Source organism: Panulirus ornatus, chromosome 52 (genome assembly GCF_036320965.1).
Source record: "Panulirus ornatus isolate Po-2019 chromosome 52, ASM3632096v1, whole genome shotgun sequence".
Lineage (NCBI taxonomy): Eukaryota > Metazoa > Arthropoda > Malacostraca > Decapoda > Palinuridae > Panulirus > Panulirus ornatus.
In genome coordinates, this window is record NC_092275.1 from 3,639,310 (window position 1) to 3,663,407 (window position 24,098).

At 41.5% G+C, this 24,098-nt stretch overlaps 1 protein-coding gene across 1 annotated transcript in view; it reads right to left on the reverse strand.

The window, feature by feature from the left end:
• Positions 1 to 24,098, reverse strand: part of LOC139764960 (intermembrane lipid transfer protein VPS13A-like) — a 1,504,808-nt gene that overhangs the window by 1,145,693 nt on the left and 335,017 nt on the right. The window contains 1 exon segment of the mRNA XM_071692018.1: positions 495 to 601. Coding sequence (XP_071548119.1) covers positions 495 to 601 — 107 coding nt within the window.

Here is a 24,098-nt window from a genome sequence, read left to right on the forward strand (position 1 = left end):
ACACAACTCACACAAAAAAAATCCTTCTCATTTTGAAAAAAAGTTTTTATCAACATTACTTATCAACCAAGTAATCTAGCTGACAGGGGAAAACTTTGCATTCTTACCCTACTATCTGTACAACCCTTAGAGGCTGATATAAATGCTTTACAATGCAGTGTATCTACATATAGTAGTGACTACTAAAGAATGCTTTGAGACATATGGTATTCATACAATAGGGATGGAGCAATAAGTCTATTTGAAAAATCTAGCATAAAAAATATCAGAAAAGGGAAACATATTAATGAAGTTATATAAAACACGAAGCGAAATTTGCATTTTTAGACAATTTGCAAAAGATCCTATGATATGGAATCAAAAAGAAAAACCCTCTAACTTGAATCTGGAAATGACTATCTTGTGATACTGCAAATAGAATAATCTTTTAAATTCACATTTCATAAAAAAGTACTGCATCTTGGAATAAGCATCATGTAATCCTTAGATAATACCTGATTATACAGCAGTTCCAGTGGATCCAACTTCATAGTCACTGCATAATCAGATGGCACATTCAAAGGGTTACACTCTAAGTCAACTGAGAAGGCAATTCCATAACCTGTAACAAGAATGTACTAATTGTTTTGGGAAATCTCAATAAATGATATATATATATATATATATATATATATATATATATATATATATATATATATATATATATATATATATATATATATATATATATATATATATATATATATATATATATATATATATATATATATATATAAATTTTCTCTGATTATAATAAAGATACTTTGTCACAGTGTGTTGCTAGGTGAAAGTACAATACAAGAAGCAGAGTTTCTTTCAGGAACTTAATTATATCTGCTAATGAGCTTGTTACTCTTCAAGAGCTCTATGAAGCATCAATATTTGCAAGTGATACTAATGTGTAATTAACTAACTGTACAGTGAGGGAAAGGACTATACAATCATGAGACTTCATCTCTTAAAGCTTCCTTGCTATCATACTCCTTATCAAGTTTCTGTACACTGCATTCACAGTCTCATGAATCAGTTGACTTCATTCGTTCACCATTCTCTTACTATTGGAGTACTTCACATCTACTCTGATAAGAATCTTTCTTACTTTCTTCATATAAATTATGGCATTTCTTTGCTGATTTCAAAGAAATGCTCACTCTCAGCAATGTCAATGTCATCCACATGATTTTAAGTTGTAACCATGTATCCCCTATTTATTCTTTTACTGTAAGTAAACTCATAGCCATTAAGTTCACCATGTAACTCAATTCCTTTATTCTAAGTACCACCATTAATACCTTCAGTTGGACTTTTAGATCTGTAAGTTTCTTCAAACGGGGTGATGAAAGCTCAGATCCAAATAAACAGGTTACAAAACACTTCCTTACCTACTAACTTAAATGCAATACTTATACTGATCAACATGCAATTTGTCTCCTTAAAAATGTTCAAAATATGATGTTCTACCAATAGGATGGGCACTGTGTCAACCCCAAAGCACCCTTCACAAAGAAAACAGATGGCCTGCATGATGCTAAAAAAATGGTTGAGATTTCTTCTAACCCAAAAAAATCAAACTTACTTTTTTGTGTTGGACAAAATCACAGCAAACAGCAAACAAAGGATTTTATCAAATGCTCTAGGGTCTTTTCTAACACTGACAGCTCTGCTTTCCTTATCTTTTTTTTCTTTTTCTATTATCCTTTGTCGCTGTCTCCCGCGTTAGCAAGGTAGCGCAAGGAAACAGACGAAAGAATGGCCCAACCCACCCACATACACATGTATATACATACACGTCCACACACGCACATATACATACCTATACATCTCAATGTATACATATATACAACTCTCTGTCCTGTCTCCTACACTTTTTCTTCTTTCAATCAAACATTTCTTTTCTATAACAAAAAACCAAATGTATACATACACTGACAACTCAAAGCTACACTCTTCCACATCCTTCAAATCTGCTACATCTGTTCTCACTGGATCTGCATCTTGTCTCAACACAACTTCTGCAAACAACTCAAACTTGGACCGGATATCTCAGTGGTGTAGATGAAATTTGGTTAAACTTACTGCCTCAAAGATCCACTTTCTGCCCACTGCTCCATTGAAAATTCACCATAACTTTCCCCTCTCCTTTGATGGATTTGTAACTCAACCTCTTGATTTAATGAACATTCTTGATATTACTGTAATACCCACACTCTCATGGAAATCTCCCTTTATGAAAATAGCTAAGTCTGCCTCTAAGAAACTGGCACTCCTGTTAAGATGTCGAAATTCATTTAATTCTGAACAGGTGCTATGTTTATGCAAAAGTGTGATCCATCCTTGTACTGCTTTCATAGCTGGGGGGTTCTAGCTCTGCATCCATACTTGACAGAGTTGTGTCGAAAGTGGCTTGATTTCTCAACTTTCCCAGGCTAACTTCAAAACTTGATGCACTTACCCTACATTGTAATGTTAGTTCATTTTCCCTATTCTACAACTATTACTTTGGATTTTGCTTTTTTGCCCATGCCAATAGTTAGACCATACATTACTTAGCAAGATTTTGCATCATATGATTACTGTGTGACCATTGGAAACTCATGAGTAGACCATTTTGATGACTGTTTCTTTTCCTCAACCTCAAAGCTTTGGAGCTCTCTACCTTCTCATGTTTTTTTCAAATAACTATGACCCAGCACTTTATACAAGAGCTTTTTTACTTCCTCCAAAATTCATAAATATTTTTCCTTCTCTTCTTTCTACCTTTCATCAACCTCTTTATATTCCAACTAAAGCCATTCTTGATGTGGACTTTTGTCCATGACTGAAGCCTCCAATGTAAAAAAAAAAGAGAAAAAAGCCATCTGAACAATTACCAGTAAGTACCTGATTTGGATAAGAAAAAGAAAATCCCTTAGTATTCTCTGTCAGCAATGCATTTGCTCCAACTTAAATTACATGTCTGGCTATCCACCCTTTCATACAAAGCTGCAAACCATGCAAAACAGAACACTCAGAATGATCACTAGCTGCTTGATGACCAAAAAATTCAAACATTTATAAAACAAAGCAAAAGCAATATGGTTTTACCTTAAAGTGCTCAGCAGTTAGTTCTTTACAACAGCTCTACACCCTTCCCATCCACACCACTTCATAACCAACAACTAATCCACAAGTGGAAATTAGTGTTTATTCATACTTCATACTGCAAAATCCTGTACCTACAGATCCCCCAACCCCTCCCAATAATCAAGACATTTACAAAAATAATGCAATAATGCAAATGACTGGGAGATGTATAAAAGAAAGAGGCAGGAGGTCAAGAGAAAGGTGCAAGAGGTGAAAAAGAGGGCAAATGAGAGTTGGGGTGAGAGAGTATCATTAAATTTCAGGAAGAATAAAAAGATGTTTTGGAAGGAGGTAAATAAAGTGCGTAAGACAAGGGAACAAATGGGGACTTCAGTGAAGGGGGCTAATGAGGAGGTGATAACAAGTAGTGGTGATGTGAGGAGATGGAGTGAGTATTTTGAAGGTTTGTTGAATGTGTTTGATGATACAGTGGCAGATATAGGGTGTTTTGGTTGAGGTGGTGTGCAAAGTGAGAGGGTTAGGGAAAATGATTTGGTAAACAGAGAATGGGTAGTAAAAGCTTTGTGGAAGATGAAAGCCAGCAAGGCAGCGGGTTTGGATGGTATTGCAGTGGAATTTATTAAAAAAGGGGGTGACTGTATTGTTGACTGGTTGGTAAGGTTAGTTAATGTATGTATGATTCATGTTGAGGTGCCTGAGGATTGGCAGAATGCTTGCATAGTGCCATTGTACAAAGGCAAAGGGGATATAGGTGAGTGCTCAAATTACAGAGGTATAAGTTTGATGAGTATTCCTGGGAAATTATATGGGAGGGTATTGATTGAGAGGGGGAAGGCATGAACAGAGCATCAGATTGGGGAAGAGCAGTGTGGTTTCAGAAGTGGTAGAGGATGTGTGGATCAGGTGTTTGCTTTGAAGAATGTATGTAAGAAATACTTAGAAAAGCAAATGGATTTGTATGTAGCATTTATGGATCTGGAGAAGGCATATGATAGAGTTGATAGAGATGCTCTGTGGAAGGTATTAGGAATATATGGTGTGGGAGGCAAGTTGTTAGAAACAAAAAATATATACACTATAATAACCCAACATATACTAAACAACATCCTTCCCAATCCAGTCTTAATCCCTCAACTCCCCCACACAGATATTTAGAAGATGCTCTGTGGAAGGTATTAGGAATATGTGGTGTGGGAGGCAAGTTGTTAGAAACAAAAAATATATACACTATAATAACCCAACATATACTAAACAACATCCTTCCCAATCCAGTCTTAATCCCTCAACTCCCCCACACAGATATTTAGAAGAGCCAGACAATTTGTCTTGATGTATAATTATGCATCTACAGTGATACTGTTATTCTAAGGTCTCCTGTCAAGCCTAAGAGATTGTTGAGGTAGATTGTTTTTACAGAAAATGACTCTTCCAGCATTGATTTTTGATCAAGAAGAGACTGAAGGTGATTCTAGCAAAAATGAAAGCAGTGTTGTCATCATCTGTCTTAAATTGACAATAATGAGTCTTACAGCTGTTAATTCTACAAAATTTCATAATTTTGATGTTATGAAAAATTATCAATGTAGTTAACTATGACAAGAAAATATTTATTATGTGGGACAAAATATAATTGTTGGTAATATATTTTTCAGAACAGATAAATTAAACGAAATAACATGCACAGTGGCAACTTGTTTGACATTCAGGCCTCACTTCCATACTTTTTAGCCTATTGTTATGAAACACATAAAAAACTTCTACACATCATAGTGAAAGCAGTGGAGGAAATAAACTTCTAAAGTAATACTTTTTCTTTTGTATGAATATTTTTGAAACTGTGCTTAAGTATACCCAAGTGAAGAGTTAAGGGGTTAAACATCACACCACCAGATACACCCATCAGAAATCATACTTCCCAGACATGTACAACTTATAACTTCACATTTGTGTTTTGGATACCAACCACCTCTCTAGCATTATAAACATCCTCATGTCCATGATGCAACTATCTATCTAAATCTCTGATGCCCATTCCCTTTGGAAACTCCCTCAAGGGGGTGGCCATGGCAAAAGAATCTCCAAAACTGTTGAACTCCAGTGCTGCTTCTTACATAATTCATATTTGCTGCCTTTATCAATTTCCCATCGCCACCCCCCCCACACATAAAATGACACCCCTCTCTCCCTACGCATGCTTGAGGTAGCGCTAGGAAAAGACAACAAAGGCAACATCTATTCACAGTCAGTGTCTAGCTGTCATGTATAATGCACCGAAAACTACAGCTCCCTTACCACATCAAGGCCCTACAAAGCAAAAATGGGTATATTTGAAGGAATAGTGGCTCCAACAATGTTATATGGTCACGAGGCATGAGCTATAGATAGGGCTGTGCGGAGCTGGGTAGATCTTTTGGAAATGAGATGTTTGAGGACAATATGCAGTGTGAGGGGATTTGATCAACTAAGTAATGAAAGGGTACGAGAGATGTGTGGTAACAAAAGAGTGTAGTTGAGAGAGCAGAGGAGGGTGTATTGATATGGTTTAGTCAAATGGAGAGAATGAGTGAAGAAAGATTGACAAAGAGAATATATGGTCAGAGGTGGAGTGAACGAGGAGAAGTGGGGGACCAAACTGGAGATGGAAAGATAGAGTGAAAAAAATTTTGAGTGATCAGGGCCTGAATATGCAGGAAGGAGGTAGGCTTGCAAGGAATAGAGTGAATTGGAATGATGAGGTATACTGGGGTTGACATACTGTCAATGGATTGAACCAGGGCATGTGAAGTGTCTGGGATAAACCATGGAAAGTTTTGTGGGGCCTGGATGTAGAAAGGAAGCTGTGGTCTCGGTACATTTCACATGACAGCCGGAGACTGAGTGTGAACAAATGTGGCCTTTGTTGTCTTTTCCTAGCGCTACCTTGAGTGCATGCAGGGGGAGAGCGGTGCCACTACATGTGTGGTAGGGTGGCAACCCCGGTACACCATATCATTCAAATTCACTCTATTCCTTGCACGCCTTTCACCCTCCTGCATCATCTTTCCACCTCCAATTTGGTCTCCCACTTCGCCTCGTTTCCTCCACCTCTGACACATATATCCTCTTTGTCAATCTTTCCTCTCTCATTCTCTTCATGTGCCCAAACCATTTCAAAACGCCCTCTTCTGCTCTCTCAACCACACTCTTTATTTTACCACACATCTATCTTACCCTTTCATTGCTCTCTCAACCACACTCTTTATATTACCACACATCTCTCTTACCCTTTCATTACTTACTCAATCAAATCACCTCACACCACATATTGTCTTCAAACATCTCATTTCCAGCACATCCACCCTCCTCCGCACAACTCTATCCATAGCCCACGCCTCACAAACACATAACATTGTTCGAACCACTATTCCCTCAAACATACCCATTTTTGCTTTCCAAGATAATGTTCTCGACTTCCACACATTTTTCAATGCTCCTAGAACTTTTGCCCCCTCCCCCATCCTATGATTCACTTTCACTTCCATGGTTCCATTCACTGCTAAATCCACTCCCAGATATCTAAAACACTTTACTTCCTCCAGTTTTTCTCCATTCAAACTTACCTCCCAAATGACTTGTCCCTCAACCCTACTGTACCTAATAACCTTACTCTTATTCACATTTACTCTCAGCTTTCTTCTTTAAACACACTTTACCAAACTCAGTCACCTAGCTTCTGCATTTTCTCACCTGAATCAGCCACCAGCACTGTATCATCAGCGAACAACAACTGACTCACTTTCCAAGCTCTCTCATCCAAAACACTGTCTTTCCAAAACTCTTGCATTCACCTCCCTAACAAAGCCTTCCATAAACAAATCACACAGCCATGGAGACATCACGGACCTCTGCCGCAAACCAACACTGACCGAGAACCAATCACTTTCCTCTCTTCCTACTTGTAAATATTCCTTACATCCTCGATAAAAACTTCTCACTGCTTCTAACAACTTGCTTCCCACACCATACATTCATAATACCTTCCACAGAGCATCTCTGTTAGAAGCAGTGAAAAGTTTTTATCGAGGATGTAATGCATGTGTACGTGTAGGAAGAGAGGAAAGTGATTTAATGTTGGTTTGCGGCAGGGGTGCATGATGTCTCCAAGGTTGTTTAATTTGTTTATGGATGGGGTTGTTGGGGAGGTTAATGCAAGAGTCTTGGAAAGAGGGGCAAGTATGCAGTCTGTTGTGTATGAGAGGGCTTGGGAAGTGAGTCAGTTGTTGTTCGCTGATGATACAGTGCTGGTGGCTGATTCGGGAGAAAAACTGCATAAGCTGGTGACTGAGTTTGGTAAAGTGTGTGAAAGAAGAAAGCTGAGAGCAAATGTAAATAAGAGAAAGGTTATTAAGTACAGTAGGGTTGAGTGGCAAGTCAATTGGGAGGTAAGCTTCAATGGAAAAAAACTGGAGGAAGTGAAATGTTTCAGATATCTGGGAGTGGATTTGGCAGCGGATGGAATCATGGAAGCGAAGGTGAATCATAGGGTGGGGAAGGGGGCGAAAGTTCTGGGAGCATTGCAAAATGTGTGGAAGTCAAGAACATTACCTCGGAAAGCATAAATGGGTATGTTTGAAGGAATAGTGGTTCCAACATTGTTATATGGTTGAGAGGCGTGGGCTCTAGATAGAGTTGTGCGGAGGAGGGTGTATGTGCTGGAAATGAGATGTTTGAGGACAATATGTGGTGTGAGGTGGTTTGATCGAGTAAGTAATAATAGGGTAAGAGAGATGTGTGGTAATAAAAAGAGTGTGGTTGAGAGAGCAGAAGAGAGTGTTTTCAAATGGTTTGGTCACATGCAGAGAATGAGTGAGGAAAGATTGACAAAGAGGATATATGTGTCAAAGATGGGGGGAACGAGGAGAAGTGGGAGACCAAATTGGAGGTGGAAAGATGGAGTGAAAAAGATTTTGAGTGATCGGGGCCTGAACATGCAGGAGGGTGAAAGGCGTGCAAGGAATAGAGTAAATTGAAATGATGTGGTATACTGGGGTCGACGTGCTGTCAATGGATTGAACCAGGGCATGTAAAGCGTCTGGGGTAAATGATGGAAAGTTCTGTGTGACCAGGATGTGGAAAGTGGCTGTGGTTTTGGTGAATTATACATGAGAGCTAGAGACTGAGTGTGAACGAATGTGGCCTCTGTTGACTTTTCCTAGTGCTACCTTGCGCACATGCCCTTATTCACTCGTGTCGCCATGCCACCACACATGAAATAACAACATCCTCCTCCACATGTGCACGAGGTAGTGCTAGGAAAAGACAACAAAGGCCACATTCGTTCACACTCAGTCTCTAGCTGTCATGTATAATGCACCAAAACCACAGCTCCCATTCTACATCCAGGCCCCATAAAACTTTCCTTGGTTTACCCCGGATGCTTCACACGCCCTGGTTCAATCCATTGACAGCACATCGACCCCAGTATACCGCATTGTTCCAATTCACTCTATTCCTTGCATGCCTTTCACCCTCTTACATGTTCAGGCCCCGATCACTCAAAATCTTTTCCACTCCATCTTTCCATCTCCAATTTGGTCTCCCACTTCTAGTTCCCTCCACCTCTGATACATATACCCTTTTGGTCAATCTTTCGTCACTCATTCTCTCCATGTGACCAAAACTTTTCAAAACACCCTCTTCTGCTCTCTAAACCACACTCTTTTTATTACCACACATCTCTCTTACCCTATCATTACTTATTCAATCAAACCACCTCACACCACATATTGTCCTCAAACATCTCATTTCCAGCATATCCACCCTCCTCCGCACAACTCTATCTAGAGCCCACAGCTCGCAAACATACAACATTGTTGGAACCACTATTCTTTCAAATATACCCATTTTTGCTTTCCCAGATAATGTTCTCGACTTCCACACATTCTTCAACTCTCCCAGAACTTCTGCCCCCTCCCCCACCCTATGATTCACTTCCACTTCCATGGGTCCACCCGCTGCCAAATCCACTCCCAGATATCTAAAACACTTCACTTCCTCAAGTTTTTCTCCATTCAAACTTATCTCCCAATTGACTTGTCCCTAAACCCTACTATACCTAATAACATTTACTTTCAGCTTTCTTCTTTCACACACTTTACCAAACTCAGTCACCACCTTCTGCAGTTTTTCACATGAATCAGCCACCAGCGCTGTATCATCAGCAAACAACAAGTGACTCACTTCCCAAGCTCTCTCATCCACAACAGACTGCATACTTGCCCCTTTTTCCAAAACTCTTGCAATCACCTCCCTAACAACCCCATCCATAAACATATTAAACAATCATGGAGACATCACACACCCAAGCCAAAAACCAACATTTACTGAGAACCAATCACTTTCCTCTCTTCTTACACGTACACAAAACTTACATGCTCGATAAAAACTTTTCACTGCTTCTAACAACTTGCCCCCACACCATATATTCTTAACACCTTTAACAGAGCATCTTTATTAACTCTTTCATATGCCTTCTCCAGATCCATAAGTGCTACATACAAATCCATTTGCTTTTCTAAGTATTTCTCACATACATTCTTCAAAGCAAACACCTGATCCACACATCCTCTACCACTCATGAAACCACACAGCTCTTCCCCAATCGGATGCTCTGTACATGCCTTCACCCTCTCAATCAATTCCCTTCCATATAATTTCCCAAGAATACTCAACAAACTTATACCTTTGTAATTTGAGCACTCACTTTTATCCCCTTTGCCTTTGTACAGTGGCACCATGGAAGCATTCCTCCAATCCTCAGGCACCTCACCATGAGTCATACATACATTAAATAACGTTACCACCCAGTCAACAATATAGTCACCCCCTTTTTTAATAAATTCCACTGCAATACCATCCAAACCCGCTGCCTTGCCAGTTTTCATCTTCTGCAAAGCTTTTACTACCTCTTCTCTGTTTAGCAAAGCATTCTTCCTAACCCTCTCACTTTGCACACCACCTCAACCAAAACATCCTATATCTCCCACTGTATCATCAAACACATTTAACAAACCTTCAAAATACTTGCTCTATCTCCTTCTCACATTACCACTACTTATCACCTCCTCATTAGCCCCCTTAACTGAAGTTCCTATTTCTTCCATTGTCTAATGCATTTTATTTACCTCCTTCCAAAACATCTTCTTATTCTCCCTAAAATTTAATGATACTCTCTCACCTCAACTCTCATTTGCCCTCCTTCACCTCTTGCACCTTTCTCTTGACCTCATGCCTCTTTCTTTTATACCTCTCCCACTCATTTGCATTATTTCCCTGCAAAAATCATCCAAATGCCTCTTCTTCTCTTTCACTAATAATCTTACTTCTTCATCCCACTACTCTACCCTTTCTAATCTGCCCACCCCCCATGCTTCTCATACCACAAGCATCTTTTGCACAAGCCATCACTGCTTCCCTAAATACATCCCATTCCTCCCCCACTCCCCTTACATCCTTTGTTCTCACCTTTTTCCATTCTGTACTCAGTCCCTCCAGGTACTTCCTCACACAAGTCTCCTTCCAAGCTCACTTACTCTCACCACTCTCTTCACCCCAATATTCTCTCTTCTTTTCTGAAAACCTCTACAAATCTTCACCTTCGCCTCCACAAGATAATGATCAGACATCCCTCCAGCTGCACCTCTCAACACATTAACATCCAAAAGTCTCTCTTTCGCACGCCTATCAATTAATATGTTATCCAATAACGCTCTCTGGCCATCTCTCCAATTTACATACTTATACTTATGCATATCTCTCTTTTTAAACCAGGTATTCCCAATCACCAGTCATTTGTCAGCTCATAAATCTACAAGCTCTTCACCATTTCCATTTACAACACTGAACACCCCATGTACACCAATTATTCCCTCAACTGCCACATTACTCACCTTTGCATTCAAATCACCCATTAATATAACCAAGTCTCGTGCATAAAAACTACTAACACACTGACTCAGTTGCTCCCAAAACACTTGCCTCTCATGATCTTTCTTCTCATGCCCAGGTGCATATGCACCAATAATCACCCATCTCTCTCCATCAACTTTCAGTTTTACCCATATCAATCTAGAGTTTAATTTCTTACACTCTATTACATACTCCCACCACTCCTGTTTCAGGAGTAGTGCTACTCCTTCCTTGCTATTGTCCTCTCACTAACCCCTGACTTTACTCCCAAAACATTCCCAAACCACTCTTCCCCTTTACCCTTGAGCTTTGTTTGACTCAGAGCCAAAACATCTAGGTTCCTTTCCTCAAACATACTACCTATCTCTCTTTTTTTCTCATCTTGGTTACATCCACACACATATAGATACCCCAATCTGAGCCTTCGTGGAGGATGAGCACTCCCTGCTTGACTCCTTCTTCTGTTTTCCCTTTTCGAAAGTTAAAGTACAAGGAGGGGAGGGTTTCCAGCCCGCCACTCCTGTCCCCTTTAGTTGCCTGCTACAACAGATGAGAAATGCATGGGAAGTATAATTTATCCCTTATCCCCTATACATATATCTATTTATTTTCTTTTGCTTTGTTGCTGTCTCCCGCGTTAGCGAGGTAGCGCAAGGAAACAGATGAAAGAATGGCCCAACCCACCCACATACACATGTATATACATAAACTTCCACACATGCAAATATACATACCTATACATCTCAACGTACACATATATATACACACACAGACATATACATATATACTCATATACATAATTCATACTGTCTGCCTTTATTCATTCCCATCACCACCTCGCCACACATGAAATAACAACCCCCTCCCCCCTCATGTGTGCGAGGTAGCACTGGGTAAAGACAACAAAGGTCCCATTAGTTCACACTCAGTCTCTAGCAGTAATGTAATAATACACCAAAACCACAGTTCCCTTTCCACATTCAGGCCCCACAGAACTTTCCATGGTTTACCCCCAGACACTTCACATGCCCTGGTTCAATCCAATGACTGCACATCGACCCCAGTATACCACATCATTCAAATTCACTCTATTCCTTGTACGCCTTTCACCCTCTTGCATATTCAGGCCCGATAACTCAAAACCCTTTTCACTCCATCTTTCCACCTCCAATTTGGTCTCCCATTTCTAGTTCCCTCCACCTCTGACACGTATATCCTCTTGGCCAATCTTTCCTCACTCATTCTCTCCATGTGACCAAACCTTTTCAAAACACACTCTTCTGCTCTCTAAACCACACTCTTTTTATTACCTTACATCTCTCTTACCCTATTATTACTTACTCAATCAAACCACCTCACACCACATATTGTCCTCAAACATCTCATTTCCAGCACATCACCCTCCTGCACACAACTCTATCCATAGCCCACGCCTCGCAACCATACAACATTAATGGAACCACTATTCCTTCAAACATAGCCATTTTTGCTTTCTGAGATAATATTCTCGACTTCCACACAGCCTTCAAGGCTCCCAGAATATTTGCCCCCTCCCCCACCCTATGGTTCACTTCCACTTCCATGGTTCCATGAACTGCCAAATCCACTCCCAGATATCTAAAACAACTCTTTTCCTCCAGTTATTCTCCATTCAAACTTACCTCCCAATTGACTTGACCCTCAACCCTACTATATCTAATAACCTTGCTCTTATTCAAATTTACTCTCAACTTTCTTCTTTCACACACTTTACCAAACTCAGTCACCACCTTCTGCAGTTTCTCACAGGAATCAGCCACCAGCGCTGTATCATCAGCAAACAACAACTGACTCACTTCCCAAGCTCTCTCATCCACAACAGACTGCACACTTGCCCCTCTTTCCAAATCTCTTGCATTCACCTCCCTAACAACTCCATCCATAAATACATTAAATAACCATGGACACATCACACACCCCTGCCGCAAACCTACATTCACTGAGAACCAATCACTTTCCTCTCTTCCTACACGTACACATACCTTACATCCTCAATAAAAACTTTTCACTGCTTCCAACAACTTGCCTCCCACTCCATATATTCTTAGTACCTTCCAAAGAGCCTCTCTATCAACTCTATCATATGCCTTCTCCAGATCCATAAATGCTACATACAAATTCATTTGCTTTTCTAAGTATTTCTCACATACATTCTTCAAAGCAAACACTTGATCCACACATCCTCTACCACCTCTGCAACCACACTGATCTTCCCCAATCTGATGCTCTGTACATGCCTTCACCCTCTCAATCAATACTCTCCCAGATAATTTCCCAGGAATACTCAACAAAGTTATACCTCTGTAATTTGAGCACTCACCTTTGTCCCCTTTGCCTTTGTACAATGGCACTATGGAAGCATTCCGCCAATCCTCAGGCACCTCACCATGAAACATACATACATTAAATAACCTCAACAACCAGTCAACAATACAGTCACTCCCTTTTTTAATAAATTCCACTGCAATACCATCCAAACCCGCTGCCTTGCCGGCTTTCATCTTCCGCAAAGCTTTAACTACCTCTTCTCTGTTTACCAAATCATTTTCCCTAACCCTCTCACTTTGAACACCACCTCAACCAAAACACCCTATATCTGCCACTGTATCATCAAACACATTCAACAAACCTTCAAAATACTCATTCCATCTCCTTCTCACATCACCACTACTTGTTATCACCTCCCCATTAGCCCCATTCACTGAAGTTCCCATTTGTTCCCTTGTCTTATGCACTTTATTTACCTCCTTCCAAAACATCTTTTTATTCTCCCTAAAATTTAATGATACTCTCTCACCCCAACTCTCATTTGCCCTCTTTTTCACCTCTTGCACCTTTCTCTTGACCTTATGCCCCTTTCTTTTATACCTCTCCCACTCATTTGCATTATTTCCCTGCAAAAATCATCCAAATGCCTCTCTCTTCTCTTTCACTATTAATCTCACTTCTTCATCCCATTACTCACTACCCTTTCTAATCTGCCCACCTCCCATGCTTCACATGCCTAAAGCATCTTTTGCGCAAGACATCACTGCTTCCCTAAATACATCCCATTCCTCCCCCACTCCCCTTACGTCCTTTCTTTTCACCTTTTTCCCTTCTGTACTCAGTCTCTCCAGGTACTTCCTCACACAAGTCTCCTTCCCAAGCTCACTTACTCTCACCACTCTTTTCACCCCAACATTCTCTCATCTTTTCTGAAAACCTCTACAAATCTTCACCTTCGCCTCCACAAGAGAATGATCAGACATCCCTCCAGTTGTACCTCTCAGCATATCAGCATCCAAAAGTCTCTTTTTCATGTGCCTATCAATTAACACGCAATCCAATAACGCTCTCTTGCCATCTCTCCTAATTACATACGTACACTTATGTATATCTTTCTTTTTAAACCAGGTATTCCCAATCAACAGTCCTTTTTCAGCACATAAATCTAAAAACTCTTCACCATTTCCATTTACAACACTGAACACCCCATGTGTACCAATCATTTCCTCAACTGCCACATTACTAACCTTCGAATTCAAATCATCCATCACTATAACCCGGTCTCGTGCATCAAAACCACTAACACACTCATTCAGCTGCTCCCAAAACACTTGCCTCTCATGATCTTTCTTCTCATGCCCAGGTGCATATGCACCAAAATCACCTATCTCTCTCCATCCACTTTCAGTTTTACCCATATCAATCTAGAGTTTACTTTCTTACACTCTATCACATACTCCCACAACTCCTGTTTCAGGAGGAGTGCTATTCCTTCCCTTGCTCTTGCCCTCTCATTAACCCCTGACTTTATCCCAAGACATTCCCAAACCACTCTTCCCTTTATCCTTGAGCTTCGTTTCACTCAGAGCCAAAACATCCAGGTTCCGTTCCTCAAACATACTACCGATCTCTCCTTTTTTCTCATCTTGGTTACATCCACACACATTTAGACACCCCAATCTGAGCCTTCGAGGAGGATGAGCACTCCCCGCCTGACTCCTTCTTCTGTTTCCCCTTTTAGAAAGTTAAAATACAAGGAGGGGAGGGTTTCTAGCCCCCCACTCCCATCCTCTTTAGTCGCCTTCTATGACACGTGAGGAATGCATGGGAAGTATTCTTTCTCCCTTATCCCCAGGGATAAGAAAGTTAAAATACAAGGAGGGGAGGGTTTCTAGCCCCCCGCTCCATCCCCTTTAGTCGCCTTCTATATATATATATATATATATATATATATATATATATATATATATATATATATATATATATATATATATATATATATATATATATATATATTTTTTTTTTTTTTTTTATACTTTGTCGCTGTCTCCCGCGTTTGCGAGGTAGCGCAAGGAAACAGACGAAAGAAATGGCCCAACCCCCCCCCCATACACATGTACATACACACATCCACACACGCAAATATACATACCTACACAGCATTCCATGGTTTACCCCAGACGCTTCACATGCCTTGATTCAATCCACTGACAGCACGTCAACCCCTGTATACCACATCGCTCCAATTCACTCTATTCCTTGCCCTCCTTTCACCCTCCTGCATGTTCAGGCCCCGATCACACAAAATCTTTTTCACTCCATCTTTCCACCTCCAATTTGGTCTCCCTCTTCTCCTCGTTCCCTCCACCTCCGACACATATATCCTCTTGGTCAATCTTTCCTCACTCATTCTCTCCATGTGCCCAAACCATTTCAAAACACCCTCTTCTGCTCTCTCAACCACGCTCTTTTTATTTCCACACATCTCTCTTACCCTTACGTTACTTACTCGATCAAACCACCTCACACCACACATTGTCCTCAAACATCTCATTTCCAGCACATCCATCCTCCTGCGCACAACTCTATCCATAGCCCACGCCTCGCAACCATACAGCATTGTTGGAACCACTATTCCTTCAAACATACCCATTTTTGCTTTCCGAGATAATGTTCTCGACTTCCACACATTTTTCAAGGCTCCCAAAATTTTAGCCCCCTCCCCCACCCTATGATCCACTTCCGCTTCCATGGTTCCATCCGCTGACAGATCCACTCCCAGATATCTAAAACACTTCACTTCCTCCAGTTTTTCTCCATTCAAACTCACCTCCCAATTGACTTGACCCTCAACCCTACTGTACCTAATAACCTTGCTCTTATTCACATTTACTCTTAACTTTCTTCTTCCACACACTTTACCAAACTCAGTCACCAGCTTCTGCAGTTTCTCACATGAATCAGCCACCAGCGCTGTATCATCAGCGAACAACAACTGACTCACTTCCCAAGCTCTCTCATCCCCAACAGACTTCATACTTGCCCCTCTTTCCAGGACTCTTGCATTTACCTCCCTAACAACCCCATCCATAAACAAATTAAACAACCATGGAGACATCACACACCCCTGCCGCAAACCTACATTCACTGAGAACCAATCACTTTCCTCTCTTCCTACACGTACACATGCCTTACATCCTCGATAAAAACTTTTCACTGCTTCTAACAACTTGCCTCCCACACCATATATTCTTAATACCTTCCACAGAGCATCTCTATCAACTCTATCATATGCCTTCTCCAGATCCATAAATGCTACATACAAATCCATTTGCTTTTCTAAGTATTTCTCACATACATTCTTCAAAGCAAACACCTGATCCACACATCCTCTACCACTTCTGAAACCGCACTGCTCTTCCCCAATCTGATGCTCTGTACATGCCTTCACCCTCTCAATCAATACCCTCCCATATAATTTACCAGGAATACTCAACAAACTTATACCTCTGTAATTTGAGCACTCACTCTTATCCCCTTTGCCTTTGTACAATGGCACTATGCACGCATTCCGCCAATCCTCAGGCACCTCACCATGAGTCATACATACATTAAATAACCTTACCAACCAATCAACAATACAGTCACCCCCTTTTTTAATAAATTCCACTGCAATACCATCCAATCCTGCTGCCTTGCCGGCTTTCATCTTCCGCAAAGCTTTTACTACCTCTTCTCTGTTTACCAAATCATTTTCCCTAACCCTCTCACTTTGCACACCACCTCGACCAAAACACCCTATATCTGCCACTCTGTCATCAGACACATTCAACAAACCTTCAAAATACTCATTCCATCTCCTTCTCACATCACCACTACTTGTTATCACCTCCCCATTTACGCCCTTCACTGAAGTTCCCATTTGCTCCCTTGTCTTACGCACTTTATTTACCTCCTTCCAGAACATCTTTTTATTCTCCCTATTAACTTTCTAAAATGGGAAACAGAAGAAGGAGTCACGCGGGGAGTGATCATCCTCCTCGAAGGCTCAGAGTGGGGTGCCTAAATGTGTGTGGATGTAACCAAGATGTGAAAAAAGGAGAGATAGGTAGTATGTTTGAGGAAAGGAACCTGGATGTTTTGGCTCTGAGTGAAACGAAGCTCAAGGGTAAAGGGGAAGAGTGGTTTGGAAATGTCTGGGGAGTGAAGTCAGGGGTTAGTGAGAGGACAAGAGCAAGGGAAGGAGTAGCAATACTCCTGAAACAGGAGTTGTGGGAGTATGTGATAGAATGTAAGAAAGTAAATTCTCGATTAATATGGGTAAAATTGAAAGTTGATGGAGAGAGGTGGGTGATTATTGGTGCATATGCACCTGGGCATGAGAAGAAAGATCATGAGAGGCAAGTGTTTTGGGAGCAGCTGAATGAGTGTGTTAGCGGTTTTGATGCACGAGACCGGGTTATAGTGATGGGTGATTTGAATGCAAAGGTGAGTAATGTGGCAGTTGAGGGAATAATTGGTATGCATGGGGTGTTCAGTGTTGTAGATGGAAATGGTGAAGAGCTTGTAGATTTATGTGCTGAAAAAGGACTGATGATTGGGAATACCTGGTTTAAAAAGCGAGATATACATAAGTATACTTATGTACGTAGGAGAGATGGCCAGAGAGCGTTATTGGATTACATGTTAATTGACAGGCGTGCGAAAGAGAGACTTTTGGATGTTAATGTGCTGAGAGGTGCAACTGGAGGGATGTCTGATCATTATCTTGTGGAGGCTAAGGTGAAGATTAGTATGGGTTTTCAGAAAAAAGGAGTGAATGTTGGGGTGAAGAAGGTGGTGAGAGTAAGTGAGCTTGGGAAGGAGACCTGTGTGGGTAAGTACCAGGAGAGACTGTGTACAGAATGGAAAAAGGTGAGAACAATGGAAGTAAGGGGAGTGGGGGAGGAATGGGATGTATTTAGGGAATCAGTGATGGATTGCGCAAAAGATGCTTGTGGCATGAGAAGGGTGGGAGGTGGGCTGTTTAGAAAGGGTAGTGAGTGGTGGGATGAAAAAGTAAGAGTATTAGTGAAAGAGAAGAGAGAGGCATTTGGACGATTTTTGCAGGGAAAAAATGCAATTGAGTGGGAGAAGTATAAAAGAAAGAGACAGGAGGTCAAGAGAAAGGTGCAAGAGGTGAAAAAAAGGGCAAATGAGAGTTGGGGTGAGAGACTATATATATATATATATATATATATATATATATATATATATATATATATATATATATATATATATACAAATTACAGAGGTATAAGTTTGTTGAGTATTCCTGGTAAATTATATGGGAGGATATTGATTGAGAGGGTGAAGGCATGTACAGAGCATCAGATTGGGGAAGAGCAGTGTGGATTCAGAAGTGGTAGAGGATGTGTGGATCAGGTGTTTGCTTTGAAGAATGTATGTGAGAAATACTTAGAAAAGCAAATGGATTTGTATGTAGCATTTATGGATCTGGAGAAGGCATATGATAGAGTTGATAGAGATGCTCTGTGGAAGGTATTAAGAATATATGGTGTGGGAGGCAAGTTGTTAGAAGCAGTGAAAAGTTTTTATCGAGGATGTAAGGCATGTGTACGTGTAGGAAGAGAGGAAAGTGATTGGTTCTCAGTCAATGTAGGTTTGCGGCAGGGGTGTGTGATGTCTCCATGGTTGTTTAATTTGTTTATGGATGGGGTTGTTAGGGAGGTGAATGCAAGAGTTTTGGAAAGAGGGGCAAGTATGAACTCTGTTGGGGATGAGAGAGCTTTGGAAGTGAGTCAGTTGTTGTTCGCTGATGATACAGCGCTGGTGGCTGATTCATTTGAGAAACTGCAGAAGCTGGTGACTGAGTTTGGTAAAGTGTGTGAAAGTAGAAAGTTAAGAGTAAATGTGAATAAGAGCAAGGTTATTAGGTACAGTAGGGTTGAGGGTCAAGTCAATTGGGAGGTGAGTTTGAATGGAGAAAAACTGGAGGAAGTGAAGTGTTTTAGATATCTGGGAGTGGATCTGGCAGCAGATGGAACCATGGAAGCGGAAGTGGATCATAGGGTGGGGGAGGGGGCGAAAATTCTGGGAGCCTTGAAGAATGTGTGGAAGTCGAGAATATTATCTCGGAAAGCAAAAATGGGTATGTTTGAAGGAATAGTGGTTCCAACAATGTTGTATGGTTGCGAGGCGTGGGCTATGGATAGAGTTGTGTGCAGGAGGATGGATGTGCTGGAAATGAGATGTTTGAGGACAATGTGTGGTGTGAGGTGGTTTGATCGAGTAAGTAACGTAAGGGTAAGAGAGATGTGTGGAAATAAAAAAAGCGTGGTTGAGAGAGCAGAAGAGGGTGTTTTGAAATGGTTCGGGCACATGGAGAGAATGAGTGAGGAAAGATTGACCAAGAGAATATATGTGTCGGAGGTGGAGGGAACGAGGAGAAGAGGGAGACCAAATTGGAGGTGGAAAGATGGAGTGAAAAAGATTTTGTGTGATCGGGGCCTGAGCATGCAGGAGGGTGAAAGGAGGGCAAGGAATAGAGTGAACTGGAGCGATGTGGTATACCGGGGTTGACGTGCTGTCAGTGGATTGAATCAAGGCATGTGAAGTGTCTGGGGTAAACCATGGAAAGCTGTGTAGATATGTATATTTGCGTGTGTGGACGTATGTATATACATGTGTATGGGGGTGGGTTGGGCCATTTCTTTCGTCTGTTTCCTTGCGCTACCTCGCAAACGCGGGAGACAGCGACAAAGCAAAAAAAAAAAAAATATATATATATATATATATATATATATATATATATATATATATATATATATATATATATATATATATACACAAATAAAGTGCATATGAACACGCACCTTCATAGAACATATAAACCTCCAACAGCCAGGATCGAACCCGGGACCCCTGTGTAAGAGGCAGGTATGCTAACCGCTAGGATATGGGACTGTATAATAGGAAACAACTATTCGAAATACTAAGTACTCGAATACCCTTCGTCTCACAATGGTGAACAACGGGGCCTATACTGGTTGTTTCCGAACAGACGCACATAGCCAGCTGAGAGTGTTTTACCGAACCTAACTGTACAACGCGGAGGTATATGAATACGAATAAAGTGCATATGAACGCGCACCTTCATAGAACATACAAACCTCCAACAGCCAGGATTGAACCCGGGACCCCTGTGTAAGAGGCAGGCATGCTAACCGCTAGGATATGGGACTGTATAATAGGAAACAACTATTCGAAATACTAAGTACTCGAATACCCTTCGTCTCACAATGGTGAGCAACGGGGTCTATACTGGTTGTTTGGTTGTTTCCGAACAGACGCACACAGCCAGCTGATAGCGTTTTACCGAACCTAACTGTACAACGCGGAGGTATATGAATACGAATAAAGTGCATATGAACGCGCACCTTCATAGAACATACAAACCTCCAACAGCCAGGATCGAACCCGGGACCCCTGTGTAAGAGGCAGGCATGCTAACCGCTAGGCTATGGGACTGTATAATAGGAAACAACTATTCGAAATACTAAGTACTCGAATACCCTTCGTCTCACAATGGTGAGCAACGGGGTCTATACTGGTTGTTTCAAAACAGACGCACATAGCCAGCTGATAGCGTTTTACCGAACCTAACTGTACAACGCGGAGGTATATGAATATGAATAAAGTGCATATGAACACGCACCTTCATAGAACATGCAAACCTCCAACAGCCAGGATCGAAACCGGGACCCCTGTGTAAGAGGCAGGCATGCTAACCGCTAGGATATGGGACTGTATAATAGGAAACAACTATTCGAAATACTAAGTACTCGAATACCCTTCGTCTCACAATGGTGAACAACGGGGCCTATACTGGTTGTTTCCGAACAGACGCACATAGCCAGCTGAGAGCGTTTTACCGAACCTAACTGTACAACGCGGAGGTATATGAATACGAATAAAGTGCATATGAATGCGCACTTTCATAGAACATACAAACCTCCAACAGCCAGGATCGAACCCGGGACCCCTGTGTAAGAGGCAGGCATGCTAACCGCTAGGATATGGGACTGTATAATAGGAAACAACTATTCGAAATACTAAGTACTCGAATACCCTTCGTCTCACAATGGTGAGCAACGGGGTCTATACTGGTTGTTTGGTTGTTTCCGAACAGACGCACACAGCCAGCTGATAGCGTTTTACCGAACCTAACTGTACAATGCGGAGGTATATGAATACGAATAAAGTGCATATGAACGCGCACCTTCATAGAACATACAAACCTCCAACAGCCAGGATCGAACCCGGGACCCCTGTGTAAGAGGCAGGCATGCTAACCGCTAGGCTATGGGACTGTATAATAGGAAACAACTATTCGAAATACTAAGTACTCGAATACCCTTCGTCTCACAATGGTGAACAACGGGGTCTATACTGGTTGTTTCAAAACAGACGCACATAGCCAGCTGATAGCGTTTTACCGAACCTAACTGTACAACGCGGAGGTATATGAATACGAATAAAGTGCATATGAAAGCGCACCTTCATAGAACATACAAACCTCCAACAGCCAGGATCGAACCCGGGACCCATGTGTAAGAGGCAGGCATGTAACCACTAGGCTATGGGACTGTATAATAGGAAACAACTATTCGAAATACTAAGTACTCGAATACCCTTCGTCTCACAATGTGAGCAACGGGGTCTATACTGGTTGTTTCCAAACAGACGCACATAGCCAGCTGGTAGCATTTTACCGAACCTAACTGTACAACGCGGAGGTATATGAACACGATTAAAGTGCATATGAACGCGCACCTTCATAGAACATACAAACCTCCAACAGCCAGGATCGAACACGGGACCCCTGTGTAAGAGACAGACATGTAACCACTAGGCTATGGGACTGTATAATAGGAAACAACTATTCGAAATACTAAGTACTCGAATACCCTTCGTCTCACAATGGTGAGCAACGGGGTCTATACTGGTTGTTTCTGAACAGACGCACATAGCCAGCTGATAGCATTTTACCGAACCTAACTGTACAACGCGGAGGTATATGAATTCGAATAAAGTGCATATGAACGCGCACCTTCATAGAACATACAAACCTCCAACAGCCAGAATCGAACCCGGGAACCCTGTGTAAGAGGCAGGCATGCTAACCGCTAGGCTATGGGACTGTATAATAGGAAACAACTATTCGAAATACTAAGTACTCGAATACCATTCGTCTCACAATGGTGAGCAACGGGGTCTATACTGGTTGTTTCCGAACAGACGCACATACCCAGCCGATAGCGTTTTACCGAACCTAACTGTACAACGTGGAGGTATATGAATACGAATAAAGTGCATATGAACGCGCACCTTCATAGAACATACAAACCTCCAACAGCCAGGATCGAACCCGGGACCCCTGTGTAAGAGGCAGGCATGCTAACCGCTAGGCTAAGGGACTGTATAATAGGAAACAACTATTCAAAATACTAAGTACTCGAATACCCTTCGTCTCACAATGGTGAGCAACGGGGTCTATACTGGTTGTTTCCAAAGAGACGCACATAGCCAGCTGATAGCGTTTTACCGAACCTAACTGTACAATGCAGAGGTATATGAATACGAATAAAGTGCATATGAACGCGCACCTTCATAGAACATACAAACCTCCAACAGCCAGGATTGAACCCGGGACCCCTGTGTAAGAGGCAGGCATGCTAACCGCTAGGCTATGGGACTGTATGTGCGTCTGTTCGGAAACAACCAGTATAGACCCCGTTGCTCACCATTGTGAGACGAAGGGTATTCGAGTACTTAGTATTTCGAATAACTGTTTCCTATTATACAGTCCCATAGCCTAGCAGTTAGCATGCCTATCTCTTATACAGGGGTCCCGGGTTCGATCCTGGCTGTTGGAGGTTTGTGTGTTCTATGAAGGTGCGCATTCATATGCACTTTATTTGTATTCATATACCTCCGCGTTGTACACTTAGGTTCGGTAAAACGCTATCAGCTAGCTATGTGCGTCTGTTCGGAAACAACCAGTATAGAACCCGTTGCTCACCATTGTGAGACAAAGGGTATTCGAGTACTTCGTATTTCGAATAGTTGTTTCCTATCATACAGTCCCATAGCCTAGCGGTTAGCATGCCTGCCTCTTACACATGGGTCCCGGGTTCGATCCTGGCTGTTGGAGATTTGTATGATATATATATATATATATATAATGTAATGTGAGTAATGTGGCAGTTGAGGGAATAATTGGTATACATGGGGTGTTCAGTGTTGTAAATGGAAATGGTGAAGAGCTTGTAGATTTATGTGCTGAAAAAGGACTGGTGATTGGGAATACCTGGTTTAAAAAGCGATATATACGTATGTAAGTAGGAGAGATGGCCAGAGAGAGTTATTGGATTACGTGTTAATTGACAGGCGCGGGAAAGAGAGACTTTTGGATGTTAATGTGCTGAGAGGTGCAACTGGAGGGATGTCTGATCATTATCTTGTGGAGACTAAGGTGAAGATTTGTATGGGTTTTCAGAAAAGAAGAGTGAATGTTGGGGTGAAGAGGGTGGTGAGAGTAAGTGAGCTTGGGAAGGAGACTTGTGTGAGGAAGTACCAGGAGAGACTGAGTACAGAATGGAAAAAGGTGAGAACAATGGAAGTAAGGGGAGTGGGGGAGGAATGGAATGTATTTAGGA